Source organism: Sciurus carolinensis, chromosome 8, assembly GCF_902686445.1.
Source record: "Sciurus carolinensis chromosome 8, mSciCar1.2, whole genome shotgun sequence".
In the NCBI taxonomy this organism is placed as follows: Eukaryota; Metazoa; Chordata; class Mammalia; order Rodentia; family Sciuridae; genus Sciurus; species Sciurus carolinensis.
In genome coordinates this window covers 66,015,308-66,035,285 of record NC_062220.1, presented here as the reverse complement: position 1 = coordinate 66,035,285, position 19,978 = coordinate 66,015,308, and the positions used below count along the sequence as shown (strand labels likewise).

Sequence of the window (19,978 nt, the reverse complement as noted above, 5' to 3'; positions counted from 1 at the left end):
AGGACAGAGGTCCCACAGCAGAGTGGTCTTTGTTTTTTCATACCGGGTCTATATTGAGTCCTTATATCATCATCTAGTCACTGTCAGTCTTTGTCCAGGCTGCACTGTACAGCCTCCAGCTCTTGTTCCCCAGGCCATTCTTGTCTAGCAGTCCACAGACACCTTTTTAAAGTGTATGCCCTCATGTTTTCCCCACATCCAAAATGACCTAGTGTGTACTTCTCACATAGAGCCATACCCTGAGTTACCCTTGGGAAGCTGATGTCCCCTGCAGTGCTCTGATGTGATGTGCTTTGTCTGTACCATTCATACTGGCTTCTTCCTAAAGTATCTCAAAACTCTGAATTTCTTTCTGCCTCTTTTAAACTTATTTATTTATTTATTTATTTTTATGTGGTGCCTCTAGCCTTTGCATTTCCTTCTGTCTTCTGCCTAGAACTTCTCCCTTGAATTCAATTCTCTTCTTGAATGTCAGCTCAGAAATGATCTCCCCTGAACATTATCCTCTTTATTGTCTATCTCCCTTCTTTATTCATAGCATATGTAGTTATCTGACATGATGTGTGAATTACTTACTTTATCGCCTACCATTTATCGGTAGTATGTGAGTTTTCTAATTTGGAGTGTATCTTCTTCATGCTGTTACTCTAGTGCCAAGATGGCACCTGGCACACAGAAGGGACTTGGTAACCATTTTATGAGCAAATGGGTCAGTTGTTGACAGTAAATCTCCTAATTTTACTGTTTCCTTGGGTCCTGACCCTCCTCCAGGATATTTATGTCTCCCTTGTGGAATGTTCTGAAATATGAAGGATGGGCTGAGGTTGTAGCTCATTGGTAGAGTGCTTGCCTAGCTCATGTGAGGCACTGGGTTTGATCCTTAACACTACATAAAAGTAAATAAATAAAATAAAGGTCTTGTGCCCATTTACAACTAAAAAAAATATTAAAAAATAAATATGAAGAGGGAATGCATGTTTTGCATGGTGCCTTGCCCATGCAAAATGGTGGCTGTGTCATGCTGAGGCACTCCTTTTTGCTAGTTTATAGGATAGACTTACCTGTGTTGCCCAGAGATTGACTTATCAGAAGGTGACCTCAAGGCCCCAGCCATTCCTGAGGTGAAATCTTCCCCCTTATTCTCTACTTGGTGGAAGCAGAGAGCAATTGTAATTTTTAATTTTGGAAGAGACAGCATGAGTCTGTCATTCGTGTTAGCATTATCAGTGAAAAGGAAGAGCTCTGACAGGTTGCCACAGTGGCCAATTAAGAGGAGGCAATCTGATTGTGTGCAATACAAAATTGGAATGATTATGCAGCAAGTTTGAGCGTCCCCGTGTTTACAAAGCCTTTTGGAGTGTTGCATTCAGGTCCCGTGGCACAGGAGCTATCACACTGATAGAGGAGATGAGAAACACAAACAGAATCTATTTTACCTCCTATTGTGTTCTTACACAATTAAATTATTTCAGTGAATTACCTAGTATCATTTAGCTCACATTCAGCTCTTATTGTGAGCTGAATAACTGTTTACAAACCTGAACCTGGAGGATACTAGCATGTCACCAAAGAGATTTTGTTTAGTGAACATAAAAGGAAGAATAGCAAATAAAAAGAAACTGTATTTAAAGATAAGGCGATGGTGTCTTCTCTAGTGTAACTGAATTGTGTGACTCCTTGGAGGTGTCTTTAAAAACAAGAACTAGGAGTGGGTGGCAGATTACAAATTGCCTCCTTCTGCATGAGCACCCTCAGATAAAAGCCAACTCAATTCCCTGTTTTCATGGAGAAAAGAAATCAAATCTTTTGGTTAAAGGAGACCACAGAATATCTAACGAAGCTTTATCCTCTTCCCTCATAAACCTTGGATCTAGTGTTTGGAAGTTGTTTGGAAAGGGGAACCCACTCTTGGGCTCCCCACCCCTGCCAAGAGAATGGCTCAGTTGGTCACAGCAGAGTGAAGCCCCAGGATCTGGCCATTCAGCCCAATGCTGCCTTAACACTCCTGTGTTTGTTTCTCTGGGAAGGGGTGATCTCTTCCATTACCTCCTTTCCTGAAAACTGAGCCACAAAGAATTTGACAAATGCCAGTCTTAAAACTTACAGGTGTTGAAACCTACATTTGAATCTAGTTCTGTGAACTTCAAATTCTTATTGCTTATCCTTGATTAGATGATAGGAGAGATTCATCTAGCAGTTTCTAGTGTTGTCCATTTATCTGTTGGGTTGGCATTTTATGTTTATCACTCTTCTTAGCCCCTTATACATTTCTGCCTTCCCTCTTGAGTTTCTGCTACTTGCTTTCTCATTTTCTGAGTTCCTGTGTTACAATTTTCCTCACTTCCTGCCTGGCCTTTGGTAATGTGCCATCATGGATTAGCTTCCTTATAAAGAGGGTTGCAGGTATAGGGTATGCACCAGGAGAGCCTCTGTGCCTGACAGGCCTGGGTTGATCCATGAACCTGAGAACAGGTCTTGAGAGTTCCAACACTGGCCCAAATTCTCTCAGCATCATGTAGAGCCCTCCTTGGGAGCCCTGTGGATACTGTGGATCCTGGGGGCCTTTGCTACAGTTTACCTTGCTCACCATTAGCAAGGTTGGCCTTTCTCTCTTTGGTTTTTGTCAAGGAATTGAACCTCCTCAAGCCCCAAAGTTCCATAATTCAATGTACCCAAAAACTAGTGTAGTTGATGTTAGCAGTGTTCACCTTGTGAGTAAGCAAAAGGGCTCTCTGGGGTGGTTATTAAATGCCCTATTTTGAGCAGGCTTTTTTAAATCTGTAAATACCATTTCAAAATTATTTCTGTAGTAAGTGAAAGCCCCAGTTACATTTCATTCTTACCAGAAATCTGAGCTTGTAGGGTGGTTTGAGATTTGATGATGAAGATGCTGACTCACTTTAGGGTATTGTCTCTGGGCCTCACCAAGTTCTTTTTCTTTGTCAGCTGCCTCTTTGGTTAATGGTGCTTGATATGTAGGCACGGTTTGTAATTATCTGAGAAACTTTCTGGCTCCAGAACTCTTGGGTAGCCTGGCCTTGTGCCTGATATGAAGAAACCCTCAGGGTCTCCCTGCAGTTGAGTGACCTAAGTGGGTGACAGGTTCATGAGTGACCTCCTAGGTTGCCTTTATGGCCCAGGCCATCTCAGGAGATGTCTGTTCTAGAGTCTTTCTTGTCCATAATTAAACCAGAATAGAGTAGTTCTCTCTTTACTTTATATTTGTAAATTAACTGTCATCTAGCCCTGTGTGTGCTCAGCCTAAGCAGGAACTACAGAGGATGCTGTGGACACAAGTACCAGGGGCCTGGTAGTCACCCGTGTCAGATGAACTGTGTGTCAGTAGGAAGTGACTGCCCGCCCGCCCATGGCAGTATTCTGTTTGCCTCTATGTTCCTTGTGGTAATGCAGCAGTGAGTTAGATATGGCCCATGAGGGACTAGCTTTGATCAGATGAGAAGCAGCCACAAAAATACAGTCAAGGAATAGAGCAAGGCTGGCTAGTCATAGGGCTGAAACAAAGGAATTAGGGATAAGAGGAGGTTTGTTTGGAGTCCTCTGAGCAGCCAGGTTTACTGTCCTTTTGTGGAATATTTTCCAGAGATGGAAACAAAAATTTTTAATTGTTGAGTTCAACTAAATGGTCATCATCTCTTTGTCCTTCTAAAAAAGGAGGGGGTCTGTCTGGCTAACACTGTGCTCACAAATGCAAACCCATTATCCCAGTTACTAACCTTGCTACTGTTTGCTCATGCCAGCAAAAACTCGGGCGGCTGACTTGTTGGTGAACCCCCTGGATCCTCGGAATGCAGATAAAATTAGAGTAAAAATTGCTGACCTGGGAAATGCTTGTTGGGTGGTAAGTAGTTTTCTTTCTAAAACATTTTGGTCATGATTCTGTGTGAGAAGACACTTTTTTTTTTTTTTTCCTTTTTCTGTTCTCTGTTGCTCTGGTAATGCTTCTGTTCCTTTCCAGCATAAACACTTCACAGAGGACATCCAAACGCGTCAGTATAGATCCATAGAGGTTTTAATAGGAGCAGGCTACAGTACACCTGCAGACATTTGGAGTACAGCATGCATGGTAAGGATAGCCTTTGCCATTTTCTTCCTTATGAATTGACTCTTCCCTTTACTGCTCTTGATGGGGCTTTCTCCCTGGGGCACAAGATCTCAGTTTTTCTAAAAATGAAAATTGTCAACTGTGGAATGGATGAGGGCTAGGAGATTGCTGCCTTAGGTGTCTTAAGAATTGGAAGAAGTCTACCTGGATGCAGTAGCATATACCTGTAATCCCAGTGACTTGGGAAGCTGGGACAGGAGGACTGCAAGTTTAAGGCCAGCCTCTGCAGTTTAGCAAGACCCTAAACAACTTAGCAAGACCCTATCTCAAAATGAAAAAGGGGGGCTGGGGAGATAGCTCAGTTGGTAGAGTGCTTGCCTTGCAAGCACAAGGCCCTGGGTTCAATCCAAAAAAAAAAAAAAAAAAGAAAAAGGGGTGGGGATGTAGCTCAGTGGTAAAGTACCTAAGTGGTTTTTTTTTTTTTTTTGTGTGTGTGTGTGTGTGTGTGTGGTGCTAGGGATTGAACCCAGGGCCTTCTACTTGCAAGGCAAGCACTCTACCACTGAGATGTATCCCCAGCCCTTAAAGCACCCAAGTTTAATCCCCAGTACCAAAAAAGAAGGAAGAAATCTCCTCAGATGTGCCTACGATTTTTTTTTTTTTTTTTTTTTTTCCCCTGTTCTATGAGAGATGGTCTCTTCTTCAGGTCGTTTGGGGTGACACGGGGCTTTCAAAGTTGTGCAGAACTTCCCTGTCATTCAGAATGGTTGGGGAGGTGGGGAGACAGCCATCCCTCAGCATAGGGTTGCCTGGGACTGGAAGGTTGGAGCCCTGCCAGGTGACTAACTTCTGCCAGGTCAGTCGGAGATGCCTTTACGCCCCTGCTGATGAGGAAGGGATTTCCTTGTATGCTAGTGTGTGATCTCTTTCTCCATAGAGTCAAGTCTAAAGACTGTTTTGGCTTATTGCTCCGGGGAGTACTGTCACTTCTGAGATAGTCGTAGTGGCTCCGGGTCCCTTGGGTCAAGTTCATTGCCCTGGAGAATGTGGTGATGCTTTCCTGGGGCACTGGAGGCTACTCCTTTCACCCTGGAGTCATGACAGTGGTTGGGTCTAAATGTAACCCAGCCCCACCAGTGCGTTTTTTTGTTTTGTTGCTCATTTGTGCCAGTGCCCTGCATCCATGAGCCAGTTTCAGTTTCTCTCTTGCCCTATTTCAGTTCAGCATGTTCCTCTAGTGGTCCTGCATTGTCATTCCTGTACTGAAAAAGAAGGTGGGGAGTGTGGAGTTTCATGCTTGTCCTGTCATTTTTTTATCCAAATTTTTCTCTGATTTAATTTTTTAGTTATTTGAGGTTAATTTAATAGTTCTTTTGAATTTACTAAATTTTACATCCACTAATATCAAGTAAAAACATTGTGTTAGACTGACAGGACCAGAAAATAAGAGAAAGTAGATGATTTGTGTTTTTCAAGTCAGCATCATCTGAGACCACATTATGGCAAGGTACTTCTAAAACACCATGCATTTCTGTTTCCTTGTTGCTCTGATAGATAATACCAAATAATAATTTTAATGTTACTAAAATTTTTAGTTTTTAGTGAGTATCAAAAACCAAGTCCTGCCTTAGTAAGTTATGGACAAGAATGGTTGAAAGAAGTGGCAGTCATATGGTGGTGCTTTGAATTTAGAGCCTGCTGTGTGGAGAGGCCTTTGCTTGCTCTGTGTGACTGGAAGGCAGAGTGAGTGGAGGCTGCAAGGCGCAGGAAGCAGTCCAGGTCAGCGGGAGGGAGTGCTTGGAACAGTTGGGCTGCAGGGAGCCATGGCCCATTTCAGGAGGTGGCAGGGCCAGGCCATGCTTGTCCCTAGCAACACAGAAGGCCGTGTATCAAGGCTGCCCTGAATTAGGCTCTGAGAACTCTTTGAACTCTGAAGTCCTGTGCTTCTAATTTGGGATATTAAAGTTTGGTGATATAACCAGCAAAATAGGACAAAAATCCCAGATATAGGGATAATGGGGGACAGTCTTAATGCCAGGTTCATACCCCTGCCCACCATACTCTTCCAAAACTGTTGCTGTGAACTGTGTTCATATGTAAACAAACCCCAAGATCCTAACCAAAAACAGTCTGTGTCTCCTCTCACATACCTCCTTCCCAGGGGTTGCATGTGGACCCCCACACTGCTGCTAGGGCTACTTATGGGGCTTTTTTCTAACCAGGTGGTTGTCAAGGGTAGTTTTTCTAGGGGGCAAGCCTTCATTCACTGCCCAAGGAATGCAGCTGAGAGGCCCTTTTGTTTTTCCTAGAGAACATGACAAAGGAGGCAGTGTTTCCTCACCCCTACACTTTTGCCTAAGCTTGGAAATACTTCAGTATATTAAATTTGACCTCATAATACTAAGCATTAATAAAACCACAGTGTATTCTTGGTGGTAATGCCTGTAGTCCTTCCAGTTTTATAAATAGTATCAATTATGGCAGAAACTCCATTGGAACTAAGAGCTGGCAGGTGGGTGACTAGTGCCTGTGCTACTCTCAGGGAAGAGAGTTTTGGGTTTGTAACTGGAGAAGCACAATAAAATGAGACAGAGTAGCTGGAATATGTCAGTTGCTGGATTTGTTTTCCTTTCCTTGAGCTTCGGGACCTTTCCAGATGTAATTGTGCAGTGTGTGAACTGAAAACTCAGTGTGGACTGAAGCACTGTTCCCTGGACTCGGGGTCACAGTAACTGAGTAGATGACTTTCTATGGAGTCCATGGTGAGTCTTGGTCAATGCCATGGAATTAAGAAAAGCAACTCTGAAAAACTTTCAAGTTTTTTCAGCACTGGGCACATAGTAGAACAAAGAGGTGAGCAGTTATTTAGAACTGGCACTTGGACATAGGAAGTTATTTCAGGAGAGAGGCACCTGATCTCCTGAATACCTGAGAACAGAGGCTGTCCGGGAGAAAGCCCTCTGAGAAGACTAGGCCAAGACAGAAGGATGACTCCAAAGTTCCCATGTTTAGTTAAAAAGTAAAAGTGATAATATTACAGGTTATGTCAGGAGTTGAAAGCAGTACTGTTTCATATTTTCATTCCTACCAACATGAAAGGTTTTTGTGAAGCACAAAGTCTGATGTTTTATTGTGTTGTATGTTTGCCCTGTTGTGCTTATATTTGTTACAAAAACATAGTCAACTTCCAAAGAATCAGAACTCTGGGTATCATTACAGGAGCACTGTCATCTTCCCTCTTCCTTAAAAAACAAAAAACATTCCTTTATAGGCCTGTTTAAGCAAGAGCGGGCCCAGGACTAAGGAGGGGTGATGGTGGTCAGAACTCTGCCTGGAGCTGCCATTTAGGCAGCTTCTCAAGGCCTCCTCCTCACATTAGGGAAATCACATTTTTCTTCTGGCTTATAAATTATTGAATTGTTTTGCAGGCTACAAAGACTCTTTTGGCCATTATGTGATCTAGTTGTTCCCTTGAAATTGGGGCCAAAAGGGAAGTTTTCCTTCCCTGACTGGGGATTGACCTTGCTCTGTTATTCTTGCTTCTCAGTAGAGAAGAGAGACCCTGGGTGTGGACTGCCATGCACTCATTCAAACCTTTGTCCATCTGCAGCTACTGGGATGGTCAGCTCTCCCTCTCCTGAGACTGACATGACCCTGTCCTACTCAGATCCAGGTCTAGTTCAGGGCAGGGATCCTGGGTTATGAACTGGTGCTCATCAACAGCGGTAAATGGCAGTAGTCTTTTCAGCCTTGTTTTTCTCCTTCAACTGATTCATAAGTCTTTTATTCTTTTAATAATTAAAAAATAAACAGGTGTGTGTATGTGTGCATGGATAGGGGTTGGGGATGTAGTCCCAGGCTTACTGCACACACTGGTTTGTAAGGACAGAGCTGGTGTGATATACCATTACCTGGATAGACGAGCCCTCCCTTGAGGGGCCTTCTTGGCACTCTGGTCATTGGTTGGCTGATGCCTTGCACACCCCTCAGTGTTGGCTCCTCAGCAGGAGACTGGAGGGCCTCCCTGGAGAGGGTGGGGGTATGGGCATGGCCACTGATCCCCAGGCACCAGTGAAAAGGGCAGCTCATTCAGAGTGGCAGTAAGTATGGGAGGTATTTGAAATGGGATTTAATGTCTCCTAAACATGGTGTCTGGTCAACAATGTAATAGCGGTTGCTGTCTTTGTTTATTGTTACCAGATTAAACCCATGATCTTGAGTTTTTTCTTTGATCAGGGAAAATGAAACAAATGACCTGCTCCACACACTGGCATGCTGAGGGGTAGCAGGTGTCAGCCTGGGGGGGAGCTCACCTGTACAACCTCAGCAGGGATTGTAAGGTGATAGGCTTTATTTGGCCCCAGGAACAGAGGAAGGTCTTTCTGGGTTCTAAGTTTTCTTTGCCTTGAATCAGAAATGAATGAAATGATGAAGAGATGCTGCAGATAATCATTATTTATTCATGTGTTACGGTCTTTGCCTAAAGAAAGCAGCAGCATCTGCTGTACAGGGGCCAGGTTAGTCTGATGATAAGGGCAGACCTTGAGCTTAGCCGGGCCTGTTTGAGGCCTGGGTTGAAACCTCTTTGCCATTTACAGCATCTGTGGCATGCTGCCACCGGACTGCCCATAGGTGCTGCTGACTCACTGATGGTTTGGTTCTGCTTCCTACCACATGAAAAGGGCCATTCTTGGCCCTTAAATCTTCCATTGGGAGAGAAGTAAAAATATTCCTGAACTTTCTTTGAACTTTTTGGAAGAAAGAAAAAATAGGGGTTGAGCCATTTTAGGAGGTTCTTTTGTTTGATTGAGATCCTTATAAAATGTAGGTCTCTTCTGTAAGGAGAGAACTTAGAGCTGCTGGCGTCGGGCCGGTCTCTGAAGTGCTCAGCATGTTGTCTGTTGTGTCCTAGGCGTTTGAGCTGGCAACAGGAGATTACTTGTTCGAACCACATTCTGGGGAAGACTATTCCAGAGATGAAGGTGAGTGTTGGTGCCTGCTGAAGACCTCCGTCTGGGTTTACTTCTTTTCCTAAACTTCTGGAGAAGTTGTGGTTTTGTACTGAAATAGAGCCATGTTTTGGTTTTCAAACAGCAAATTCAGATGCTTTTCTTTGGGTTTACAGTCCCTGAGTTTCAGTGAATGGGCAGTGCCTGCCTGACACACAAGCAGCACTCTGCAGAGCCCTCGGCCCCAGATGGTGGGAGAGGGCAGACTTGAACAATCCCAGAGCCTCTCCCAGGTCCTTTTGTCCACTGATCTGCTGCCCATTTACTGTCCTGTTTGAGAGCTTGAGTTGAAAACCAGGGAATTCTGGCTTGAATTCCATCTGTAAGCCTGACCATCTCCATGCTTACTTGCTTGCAGTGCTGGGGTGGCCTGGGGTGAGCTGGCATCAGTCACTGGACACTTCAGAGGGTGCCTGAGGCCTGCTAGTCCCCACGAGCCTCTGCATGGATGTGCTGCAGACATTGTTGATTTGAGTCTATTTCTGATTTTTTACTAATTTCACTTTTTTCCCTCTTCTTTTATCCCATCCTTCCCCTTGCCCCTCCCATTCCCATATCCTTTTTTTTCTCTCCTCCATAGACCACATAGCCCACATCATAGAGCTGCTAGGCAGTATCCCAAGGCACTTTGCTCTATCTGGAAAATATTCTCGGGAATTCTTCAATCGCAGAGGTAGTACCTCTTCTTTTTGAAAAGCGCCACGATGCAGACAGAAACGGAATAGCAGCTGCTGATTATAGTGTTATGGTGACAAAGGCATTTCTTCTAAATTCCAAATACAATCCAACAGAATTCCTGTGCTGATTTAAAAGTCAGTGGGAAGACCGTGTTTGGCCCGTGCTGCAGTAGCCCTGTGTACTGGCCTCCCTCCTTGGGGCCGAGACAGTTGGGTGCCCTCCAGCACTGGGTCCTGAATTCAGCTGCATGGGGAAAGCCTGTGCTTTTGATCATTCAGGTCGCGCTCTGTTTCTGTCTGCGCGGGCGATGGTAGTGTCTGCATGCAGTGTACTGATTAAACTGTCGTGTGTTTCTGTTTTGCTGGCAATGTTTCCCAATGCAGATCACATAGCATTGATCATTGAACTGCTGGGGAAAGTCCCTCGAAAATACGCTATGTTGGGGAAATATTCCAAGGAGTTTTTCACCAGAAAAGGTAACGGTATTTATGCAACACTAATTTCCAGCATAATCTTCTCCCAAGAGGAGAAATTGTGCATTCGTGTTTGGGCAATGAAGAAAGACCTGGACTTTTACAACTGGGGAATTCTGCTGAAGAAAGATCTCAAGAAATAATCTTGAACCATCTAATTCTGTGGAATAAGGATTGTAAGAAAACAACCTTCCTCAAATCCTTTCTCTCCTCCACTTCCCACTTCTCCTACTACAGGCACCAGATTGTATATTCAGATATTTGTAAAAAGGATCTTAATAATTTTAAGAAAACAGACTTATCTTTCCATTTCCTTTGCTCATGGAGTCTCTTTACTGCAACAGAGGCAACCTAGAGTCTGGACTCAGTGAATGTCCATGGGTGACTTCGTTGATCTATCTGGGTTGTTTACAGAGGGGTCCAGAAATCGCTGTACATATATCACATTCTTAGGAATCAAATCTCATTTTCCCCTTATGTTATGTCATGCTCCATTATAGATGATTGTTTTAATGTTAGTTCTTGCTGACTTTCCCTTGATGTGACTCTGAAACAACTGTGGGTTTTTTTGCCCTTTGTAGTATTCAGTTAGTGTTCAGTTTTGTTTGTTTTTTTAATACTGCAAACTCGTACCCCACCCCTCATCCCCTCCACAGCCCTGGGAATTTTGTTTCATTTTGGTACTGGGGATAGAACCCAGGGCCTAATGCATTCCAGACAAGCCTCTGCCATTGAGCTGGATCCCCACCCCAGGATTTTATTTTATTTTATTTTTTTAGAGAAACCCTCCCAAGCGCTATATTGTTTTGTGATGGACATAATCATTGCTCTTATTTCTTGTTTTTCCAGCTTCAGTTTGTTTTTGGTTGCAATATGCTTTGATAAAGAATTTTTTTTTTTTTTTTTGGGGGGGGGTGCTGGGAATTGAACCCAGGGGTGCTTAACCACTGAGCCACATCTCCAGCCCTTTTTACATTTTATTTCGAACCAGGGTCTTGTTGAGTTTTTTGGAGCCTCGCTAAATTACTGAGGCTACTTTTAGAGCTTTGAACTCGAATTCTTCTGCCTCAGCCTTCAGAGCTGCTGGGATTACAGGTGTGTACCATCACTCCCAGATTAACAAAGACCTTTTAAAGTTGGTTTGAGTAGAACATGGAGATTTTAGAAATTTCTGAAATTCTCAGATTCTCTATCTTTTCTTTTTTATCCAACTTTGAAGAACCAGTTTGACTTTTTAGTTTTCTGTGAAATAAATTCTTATTGAATAAAGTTCCACTCCCCAGATGCAGATAAAGTGGCTTTGCTGTTAAACTGTTCAGTGATAGATTGTGAGACCGGGGTATGTCATGGACTCTCTTGATCTTATCTTTTGTTGGCAGATTATTTCATGTTGCAGTGTTATTGCAAGGAGGTGTAAAAGGGTGCCTGTGCGTGTTGGGCTGGGTTGTGGTTCTGTGGTGGAGCACTTGCTCAGCATGTGTGAGGCACTAAGTTCGATCCTTAGCACCACATATTAATAACTAAATAAAGGTTCATCAACAACTAATTTTAAAAAAAGGATGCCTGTGTAGCACATGGCACAGCAAGTAGCTGTTATTGATTAGCAGTAGTACTTAGAAAACTTTTAGAAAATATTTCAAAATGAACCAAGGAAAAGCTCTGGGTTATTGCGGCCTGGGATTCAGTGTTACTTGGGAAATTATGTTTATTTTAATGAAGACAGATGACTCCTTCCACATTTCAGAAGCTTTCCGAGGCCGATGGGATATGGCCTGCCTCCAGAGGATGTGTCTGACTTGAACTCTCAATGGTCTTTCTCTCTGTAGTCAAATGGGAGTTGGGTTAGAGAGAGTGACTTACAACACTTTGGTCTAGTCTATTGCAGTGTTAGAGAATGTTACTGACCTGATGAAGCTCCAGAGAAGGAGGAGGCAGACCTGAGAGGCACTAGACATAGCACATGTTCCTCCCAACAGGCAGATGCATGGGTTTTGGCATCAGGACTTGGAAGCCACCTTGCCCACCACAGACATATGGCACTGATGTGGACTGACAGTAAAGGCATGCAGGGATTAATTATTCTTTCACAAGCAACAGGGATGGGCTTGTCCATTGTCAGGGTAGGTTGTAGGACCAACATAACTGTGTACAGCAGGGAAGGAGGGAAAGAGGGATAATGGAAAGGGACTTGAATGATGAGAGAATGAAGTCACATGATCAAAGGGTCTTTCCTTTCAGCTGATGGTCATGGGACTGCTCATCAGGTGGCTGCTCTTAGGTTTTCATACTGTAATACTGTGCCCCTGGCCTGGAGCTATGAGTTCCAAGGGTCAAACTTGCTAAATGCCAGCACAGAAACAACAGCAGTAATAGCACCTTTTGGCAGGAGCCCCCTTCAGAGTGATACCTGCTGAATGAGGATTTGGTGGGTGAGAGAGATCTACCTGTCCTGTGACCCTTCATATATGGAAGGCAGCTTTCACATTGGCCTTTCCATTAGCCACTTTGTGAATGTGTAGCTGCAAGTTACCATCATCATCACATGTGCTTTAAGACTTGATGCTTGGGTTCTTTTTGAGCACTTGTGAAATCCCCCCAAATGACTGAATTTATGACATGTGTTCTTTTCCTGATAATTGCTTGTTTATAGTGGCTGTATAATCAGAAGGAATTTGGAGTTTGGACAGAAGTCACAGGAATAATATGAGGAGTGAGGACTTGTCATGAAAATAGATTTCACCACATCCCTAAGGAAGAAGGGAATGGTTTGTTGAAAGATGTATTTTGGCAAATACTGCATGAATATATATGTTTGGAAATAATGGAACCTGGATATATATCCATTTAAAATTTTTCTAAAAATACCATTATGTAAGAACTGATAAAAGCAAAATTGAAAGAAGTAATAGCTAGTACTTCCTTGGCCAGGAAATTAAAAATTGAACTGGATTTTTTAGCAGGAAAAATTAGTTAATTAATTAATGCCATCCTCCTATTACAGTGTTGGTGATTCCTTTAGCTGTAAACATTAGCCACCAAAGATGGTTAAGAAACTAGGGTGTTGAGATGTGGCCCAGTAGAAATCAGCATCTCTGTGAATTTTGTTCCTATTCTGTCCCCAAGAAGTAGGTGGTCCCTTAGAAGTGTCTCAGCCCCCAGTGAGTTTTGGGAAATCAATGCAGGTAAAAGCAGCCCTCACTGGGCAATATTCTTCTGACCCATGAACAGATACTATTTTAGTAAAACTTAGGGTGTTGAGAATGGAAGTATCAAAGGAGGCAGTTTACTTTAAAAAACAAACTGGTCAGGCACACCTATAATCCCAGCAACTTGGGAAGCTGAGCTACAAGTTTTAGACCAGCCTTAGCAACTCAGTAAGGCCCTAAGCAACTTAGAACCTGTCTCAAAATAAAAAGGCCATGGGGCTGTGGCTTGATGGTTAAGCCCCCCCAGGTTCAATCCTTAGTACCTTATTCTCCAAAAATTAAAAATAAAAAAGGAGAGAGAAGTGGGGAGAAAGTATATTCTATTCAATATTTGAGCTAAAATTTGTTAGAATGTTTTCCCTTTTATATGTTTAATTTATTTTGGTGCTGGAAATTGAAACCCCGGCCTTGGGCATGCTAGGCCAATGCCACTGAGCTATATTCCCAGCACCAGATTGTTTTAGCTTATTTCCAGAATTACCTAAAAAGTAACAGATTCTCTTAATAGCTGTGAGGAGCAGAGCTCTGTATGGGTTTTACCCACACAGGTTACACATTATCAATTTTCCTAAAAGATTCTTACATTTTCTCACTTTTACAACTGCATAGATAAATGCCAAGAGTGTGCATTAATTAGAAAAATTCATGATCTTGTGGGCATACTGTGAGGACTTCGTTGCCTTTGGAAACCCTTCGAAATACAGACATGACCTCTCTTGAGGCCAGTTGGGCTCTAGAAGAGTCATATTAGGGTTCTTTGTTCTCAGTGTGAGCTTGACTGTAGAAGTAGCTAAGAAAAGTTTCCTCATACTAGTTAATGAATCTTAAATTTTTCATTTCACTACAATTTCATCTTAAAAACATGAATTCTAAGTATAGAGAAGCATTTTTCCCCTTTGTGAGGAGACCTTAGCAAAAAATTAAAAAGAAGAAAAAGAAAAGATGTTAGAAGATAAGCTCTCTGAGAGCTGGGATGCTGGGGCTTGGTCTGGTGGACAACTGGATCTCCAGTGCCAAATTTAGTGCCTACACAGGGTAGCTTCAATAAATCTTTGTTGATTAAATGTAAGCACGTTAACCTGTATGTATTCTTTGTTTGGGATGGAAACCTGTGTGAGCTAGGAGTAGGGTAAGCCTGTGTTCCACTTTGCCTGGGCTTAGTGGAATCCCGGCATAAGGATTCCCCCTCCTTGCTCACACCGGGCTTCCTAACTGGAGGTGTGGTGAAAGACACAGGAGTGCCACGTCCACGATTCTATGCCCTGGAGGCAGAGTGCTGATAGAAAACATATAGCAAAGACATTTTGTGAAATAATAAAGACCATAGTCCACACCACTGCTCAGTTTTTAAATTAGTACTTTAATAATTTCATTAAAAATTTTAGCATCGATGGTGCAAAAAGCAGTGAAATTATTGCTGAAGCAAGTTCAAGTAATTCCATTATAAAAGTTGAGTATCCCTTATGCAAAATGCTTGAGACCCAAAGTACTTCAGATTTCAGATTTTTCTTAGATTTTGGAATATTTCCACAAATACTTAAAGAGATAGCATGGAAATTGAACCCAGGTCTAAGCATGAAATTCATTTGTTTCATATGCCTTATACACATGGCCTGAAGGTAGTTTAAATGCAATAATTTTAGCATACATGTGTTTTGACCACAACTTATCTTATGTGGTCAGGTGAAGAATTTTTCACTTTTTGGATTAGGGCTACTCAACCTATAATTCATCCCATTTGTTCCTATTATTTACTTTGATCTATTAATTAGTGAATTAGTGCTTGTTTTTACTCCATGCATTAGCACATTGAAATTCTTTTGAAGTTACTATTTTGTTGTATACTATGTACCCATTTTAAAGAAAAGTTTCATTGAAATATAATTTACAAACCATACAGTTCACTGTTCTGCCTTTAAAAAGTGTGCAATTCAGTAGTTTTTGATATATATTCACAGGGTTGTGCATTTGCCATCATTATTTAATTTTAGAATATTTTCATTATTTCAGGAAGAAGTTTGTATTCATTAGTGGTTACTCTAGTCTCTTCACCTTCAGCCCTCAGATTTGCCTGTTGTGTGTATATCATATAAAGGGAACCATACACTATGGTCTTTTGTATTTTGCTTTTTTCACTTAGCATAATATTTTTCAAGACTTAGCCACATGGTAGTATGAACCAGAACTCCATATGGATGTAGCACCTTTTGTTTACCCATCTACCACCTGATAGGCATTTGTTTTGTTTCTCCATTTTGGCTATTGTGAATAATGCTAATATGATTGTTAATTTGCAAGTGTGTGTTTGGACATATGTTTTCATTTCCCTTGAATGCACATGTGTGATGGTTGAAGTATAAAGACTTTTTTTAAAAAAATTGTTTTTTCTTTGTTCTTTTTAGATATACATGATAGTGGAGTGTATTTTGACATATTATATATACATGGAGTATAACTTATTCTAATTAGGATCACATTCTTGTGGTTGTACATGATGTGGAGTTACACTGGTTAATACTGGGCGTGTACTCACATATGAACATAGGAAAGTCATGGCTTAACATTCTGCCGTCTTTCCTATTCTCATCTTCCCCTTCCCTTCATTCTCCTTTGTTTAATCCAAAGAATGAAGTACAAAGGTTTTAATTTTAATGTTCAATTTATATACTTTTCCATTATCTTTTTACTTGTGGTTTAGATAGCCTCCCTAAGAAATCATCTGTTTGAAGGTCATGAAGATTTACTGTTCTAAAACTGTTGCAGTTTTATAGTTAGGTATCTGATCCTTTATCTTTTTTTTTTTTTTTTTTTTTTTTTTTTTGTAGTGCTGGGGATTGAACACAGGGCCTGTGCATTCTAGGCAAGCACTCTACCAACTGAGCTGTAACCCCAGCCCATCTGATCCATTTTTAGTTAAATATTTCTGTGTGATGTGAGGGTTTAATTTGAACTCAAATATTTATATGTACTTTGTATACTTATAAAGGAATTTGTTCAGATTTCTTAAATTTTGTCTCTTGCTTTGTATCAATATTTATTGGTAAGTTTCCTTTCTCTGTGTACAATACTGAAATTTAGCACAATCATTTTACTTTATATTTACCAATATTCACTGAAATACAGTGCCATTGATTTGCCTTTATACTCCTCCCATGTGGATGAAACCTCATGCTTCTGTATTTGATTTTGGAATATTATAATTTTATGGATAAAATAACATTTTCCTTGATAGATTATTTAACATTCAAGAGAAGTGTAATGGAAATAATCTGGAACTGGCAAATACAGTTGCTGTCTTAAAGCCCCTACTTCAGAGGAGGAACCCTCCCTTTGAGGTTACTTCCTGTCAGTTTTCCTTAGCTCTGTTGAGACATTTCTCAGCAAATTCAGAAGTCCAGAGGCTCTGAAGAATAGCACCTAATGGTGGTTATGCCACCTGGCTTATGGATCTCTTGTGTGCTGTGTGTATGAAAGGGTAGATATTGAGCTGACAACTTATAGCTACAGGAAAGGTTATGATGTTCAGTATTATTTTCCAACACTGGGGATTGAACCAGGTGTGTTCTTAGCACTGAGCTACATCCCCAGCACCCCCCTCCCCGCCTTTTTAAAAATTTTTTTGTGTCTCAGGGATTAAAACCAGGGGTTCTTAACCACTGAGCCACATCCCCAGCCTTTTTTATTTTTTGAGACAGGTTCTTGCTAAGTTGCTGAGGCTGACCTTGAACTTATGATCCTCCTGTCTCAGCCTCTTGAGTTTGTGGGATTACAGGTTTGCTCCTCTGTGCCCAGCTGATGCTCAGTATTCTTTTAAGAAGGTTGAATACATAGCTTAGTGGCAGAGTGCTTGCTTATCATAAGTGAGGCCCTGGATTTGATCTTCCATGCCACAAAAAAGGAGGAGGAGGAGGAAAAAACCTAGAAACCTGGATTTAAAAAGATCATCACAATTAAACATCTAATTATCTCCACATTTGTTTCAGTAACTTCTTTGTATATTCTCCTAAGAAAAAATTATTAAGGTATAAATTCTTTTTTAAAAATTTTTATACCTTTATTTTATTTATTTATTTTTATGTGGCACTGAGGATCGAATCCAGTGCCTCATATGTGCTAGGCAAGCACTCTACCACTGATCAAAAACCCAGCCCAAGGTAAAAATACTTTTAACTTGCTAGGGAGCTAATTGGACAGTAGGAGCAAATAGGAACCTCATCAGCTACTGATATGATAGCATTTCTTCTTAATCTATCAAGCATGATGATTTGTATGTATAATCATAAGGCGGCATCTACATAATCCATGTTTTTCATTTTAGAAATAGTTCTGTATTCTCTTAGTTTCAGTAGTCCTGTGTATTCAGTGCCTGAAGGTGTTTAGGATTATTTTGCATATTGCATACTTTGCTGTTTTGAGCCATATTTTTACATAGAGTTTATTATATGGGATTACCTAGCCATGAGTATGTTAGATATTTTAATCTGCTCTTAGCAAATTTATTTTTTTTTAGGGTGAGAACAGGAGATTGAAGCAAGGATGCTTTACCATTGAGGTACATCCCCAACCCTCATTTTTTATTTTGAGAAAAGTTCTCGCTAGGTTGCTGAGACTGGCCTTGAACTTGGGATCCTCCTACCTCAGTCACCCAAGTTACTGGGATTACAGGCATGCTCTACCATGCCCAGCTGCTTTGAAAATATTTATTTCAGTTTATAGTGTGGCTAGTTATGTGAATACTTTTTCATAGCCTGTGTTCCCATCAACATTATTGTGTATTGTGCAGTTAAGAAATCTGTAGGGATAAAACTTATCTTTTCATGGAAGGTTATGCAGTGAATCTTTAGTGTATCCATGGATTCCATATCACGTTTAAACCAACCGCACATCAGAAATATATATTACAACAGTTGTGTCTGTACTCAGCACATAACAAACTTGTTCTTGTCATCCAGTAAACAATATAACAATTGCAGTAGAACATTTACACTGTATTAGGTGTTGCAGATAGTCTAGAGATGATTTACAGTTTACTGGAGAATTGTAGTCTGTGTTGATTGATGCAGATACTTTTTCTTCCCAGTGTATCATGTGTGTGTGTGTGTGTGTGTGCTGGGGAGGTGTTCTACAACTAATCCCTGTGGATACACAGAGATGACTATGCTTAGTTTGATATCCACTGAAGGATTTTAGTTTAGAAACTGGCACCCTCAAACAAAAATTCTTTTCCTTTTCTGATCAGAATGTTTCTCAACATTTACATTGATTTGCAAACCTGTATTTATTCCAAGACAGGATAACTGAATGTCCAGAAAGTTCTCTTCCCTTCCCAGAGAACTTGTTTTTGCATATCATATGTGAGTTTTCTTTAGTGTTTTTCTGATAAGCTCAGTATTCACTGAGATAGTCACATTACTGAAGATAGGGAAATTCAGAGAAACAACCTTACAACTAAGAAAGCTGGCATTTTGGTGCACTTGCTTTCCATGTTCCTACGTATTTAAAAATCAGTCTTGTGATTATTTGCCGAACAGAGTTTTGAGAATGTTGTTACTACCTAACATTCTCCCATATGTTGTTAAATAATATTCATCAAATGGATATACCTTGGTGTTTTTAAAACCACCATTCTCCCATTATTGAGCACTTGTGACACTGCAGTTTTATAGAGCATATTTGCTAGGGTTTTTACCTCTGTAAGTTGGATTCCTAGAACTGGAATTTGTGGATTAGAGGGATAAACCTTCAGTGGTTCCTCAGACTTTTTTCTTAGAGATGGTTTCCTTCACAAGAAACCCTTTCCACCACTAAAATTATGTCGTCTTCCTCATTAAACACAGACCTGACCTCCAGTTTAGAAGCAATGCTTAATTCTAACCCAGTGCTCACCCTGGAACCAAATGTTATTTGTCACCTCAGCCTCTTCAGCAAGAAATCTTCTTAAAAGTTTCCTTATACAAAAGCCTGTGTACAACATGATCACAACTTGGTAGACAAACCAGTCCATAAGAGAGTGCATTGAGCATATAGCCAAAAAGGAAGACCACTGTAGGGTAGGATTTAGGTGATTTCTGCTTTTGTTCTTGTAATTTTTTGGTAATGTTCTTTTATTTTTTTTATGCTTCAAAAGGGGGGGAGGGTGTTTCTAAATTGACTTGGATAAGTGGGTGAAATAAAACAGCCCAGGCCTCCTGAGAAGACTTTCATGAGTGCAGCACTGACTCTCTGGATACATATCATGAGAAGAATTTACCTCGTAGGTTAGACTACAGCAGGTGAAAGAGAGGAATCAGCCCCTGCATGAGGTGCTGGGTGCTTGAATCCCTCTGTCTGCCCCACTGAGACCTGGCTGTGTGTCTGCAGACCCTGCGGCTGGCTCTGGGGCGTGCGCGGTGCGGTGCTTCCTCTGTCTGCAGGAGCTGCTCAGGGGCCCACTCTGAGTGACACCCAGGAGGCCTCTATATGGACAGGGGTGGGGTGTCCTGTGAAAATTTTGAACAAAGAAAATGAGTTATTCATAATGAAAGTTACCCTGACCTTTTGGCCGTTTGA

At 41.3% G+C, this 19,978-nt stretch overlaps 2 protein-coding genes across 4 annotated transcripts in view; one reads left to right on the top strand and one right to left on the bottom strand.

The window, feature by feature from the left end:
* The window catches only part of Srpk2 (SRSF protein kinase 2), a 204,506-nt gene that overhangs the window by 181,990 nt on the left and 2,538 nt on the right, over window positions 1-19,978 (top strand). The window contains exons 13-17 of one of the 3 annotated variants that reach the window (XM_047561611.1): window positions 3,759-3,859; window positions 3,977-4,084; window positions 8,976-9,045; window positions 9,653-9,745; window positions 10,134-10,226. In XM_047561611.1, coding sequence (XP_047417567.1) covers window positions 3,759-3,859; window positions 3,977-4,084; window positions 8,976-9,045; window positions 9,653-9,745; window positions 10,134-10,226 — 465 coding nt within the window. The remainder of the gene's footprint in view (window positions 1-3,758; window positions 3,860-3,976; window positions 4,085-8,975; window positions 9,046-9,652; window positions 9,746-10,133; window positions 10,227-19,978) is intronic. The other 2 variants (XM_047561613.1, XM_047561612.1) reach the window with 2 other exon arrangements.
* The window catches only part of Kmt2e (lysine methyltransferase 2E (inactive)), a 96,110-nt gene continuing 95,492 nt past the window's right edge, over window positions 19,361-19,978 (bottom strand). The window contains exon 26 of the mRNA XM_047561610.1: window positions 19,361-19,908. Coding sequence (XP_047417566.1) covers window positions 19,885-19,908 — 24 coding nt within the window. The 3' untranslated portion in view covers window positions 19,361-19,884. The remainder of the gene's footprint in view (window positions 19,909-19,978) is intronic.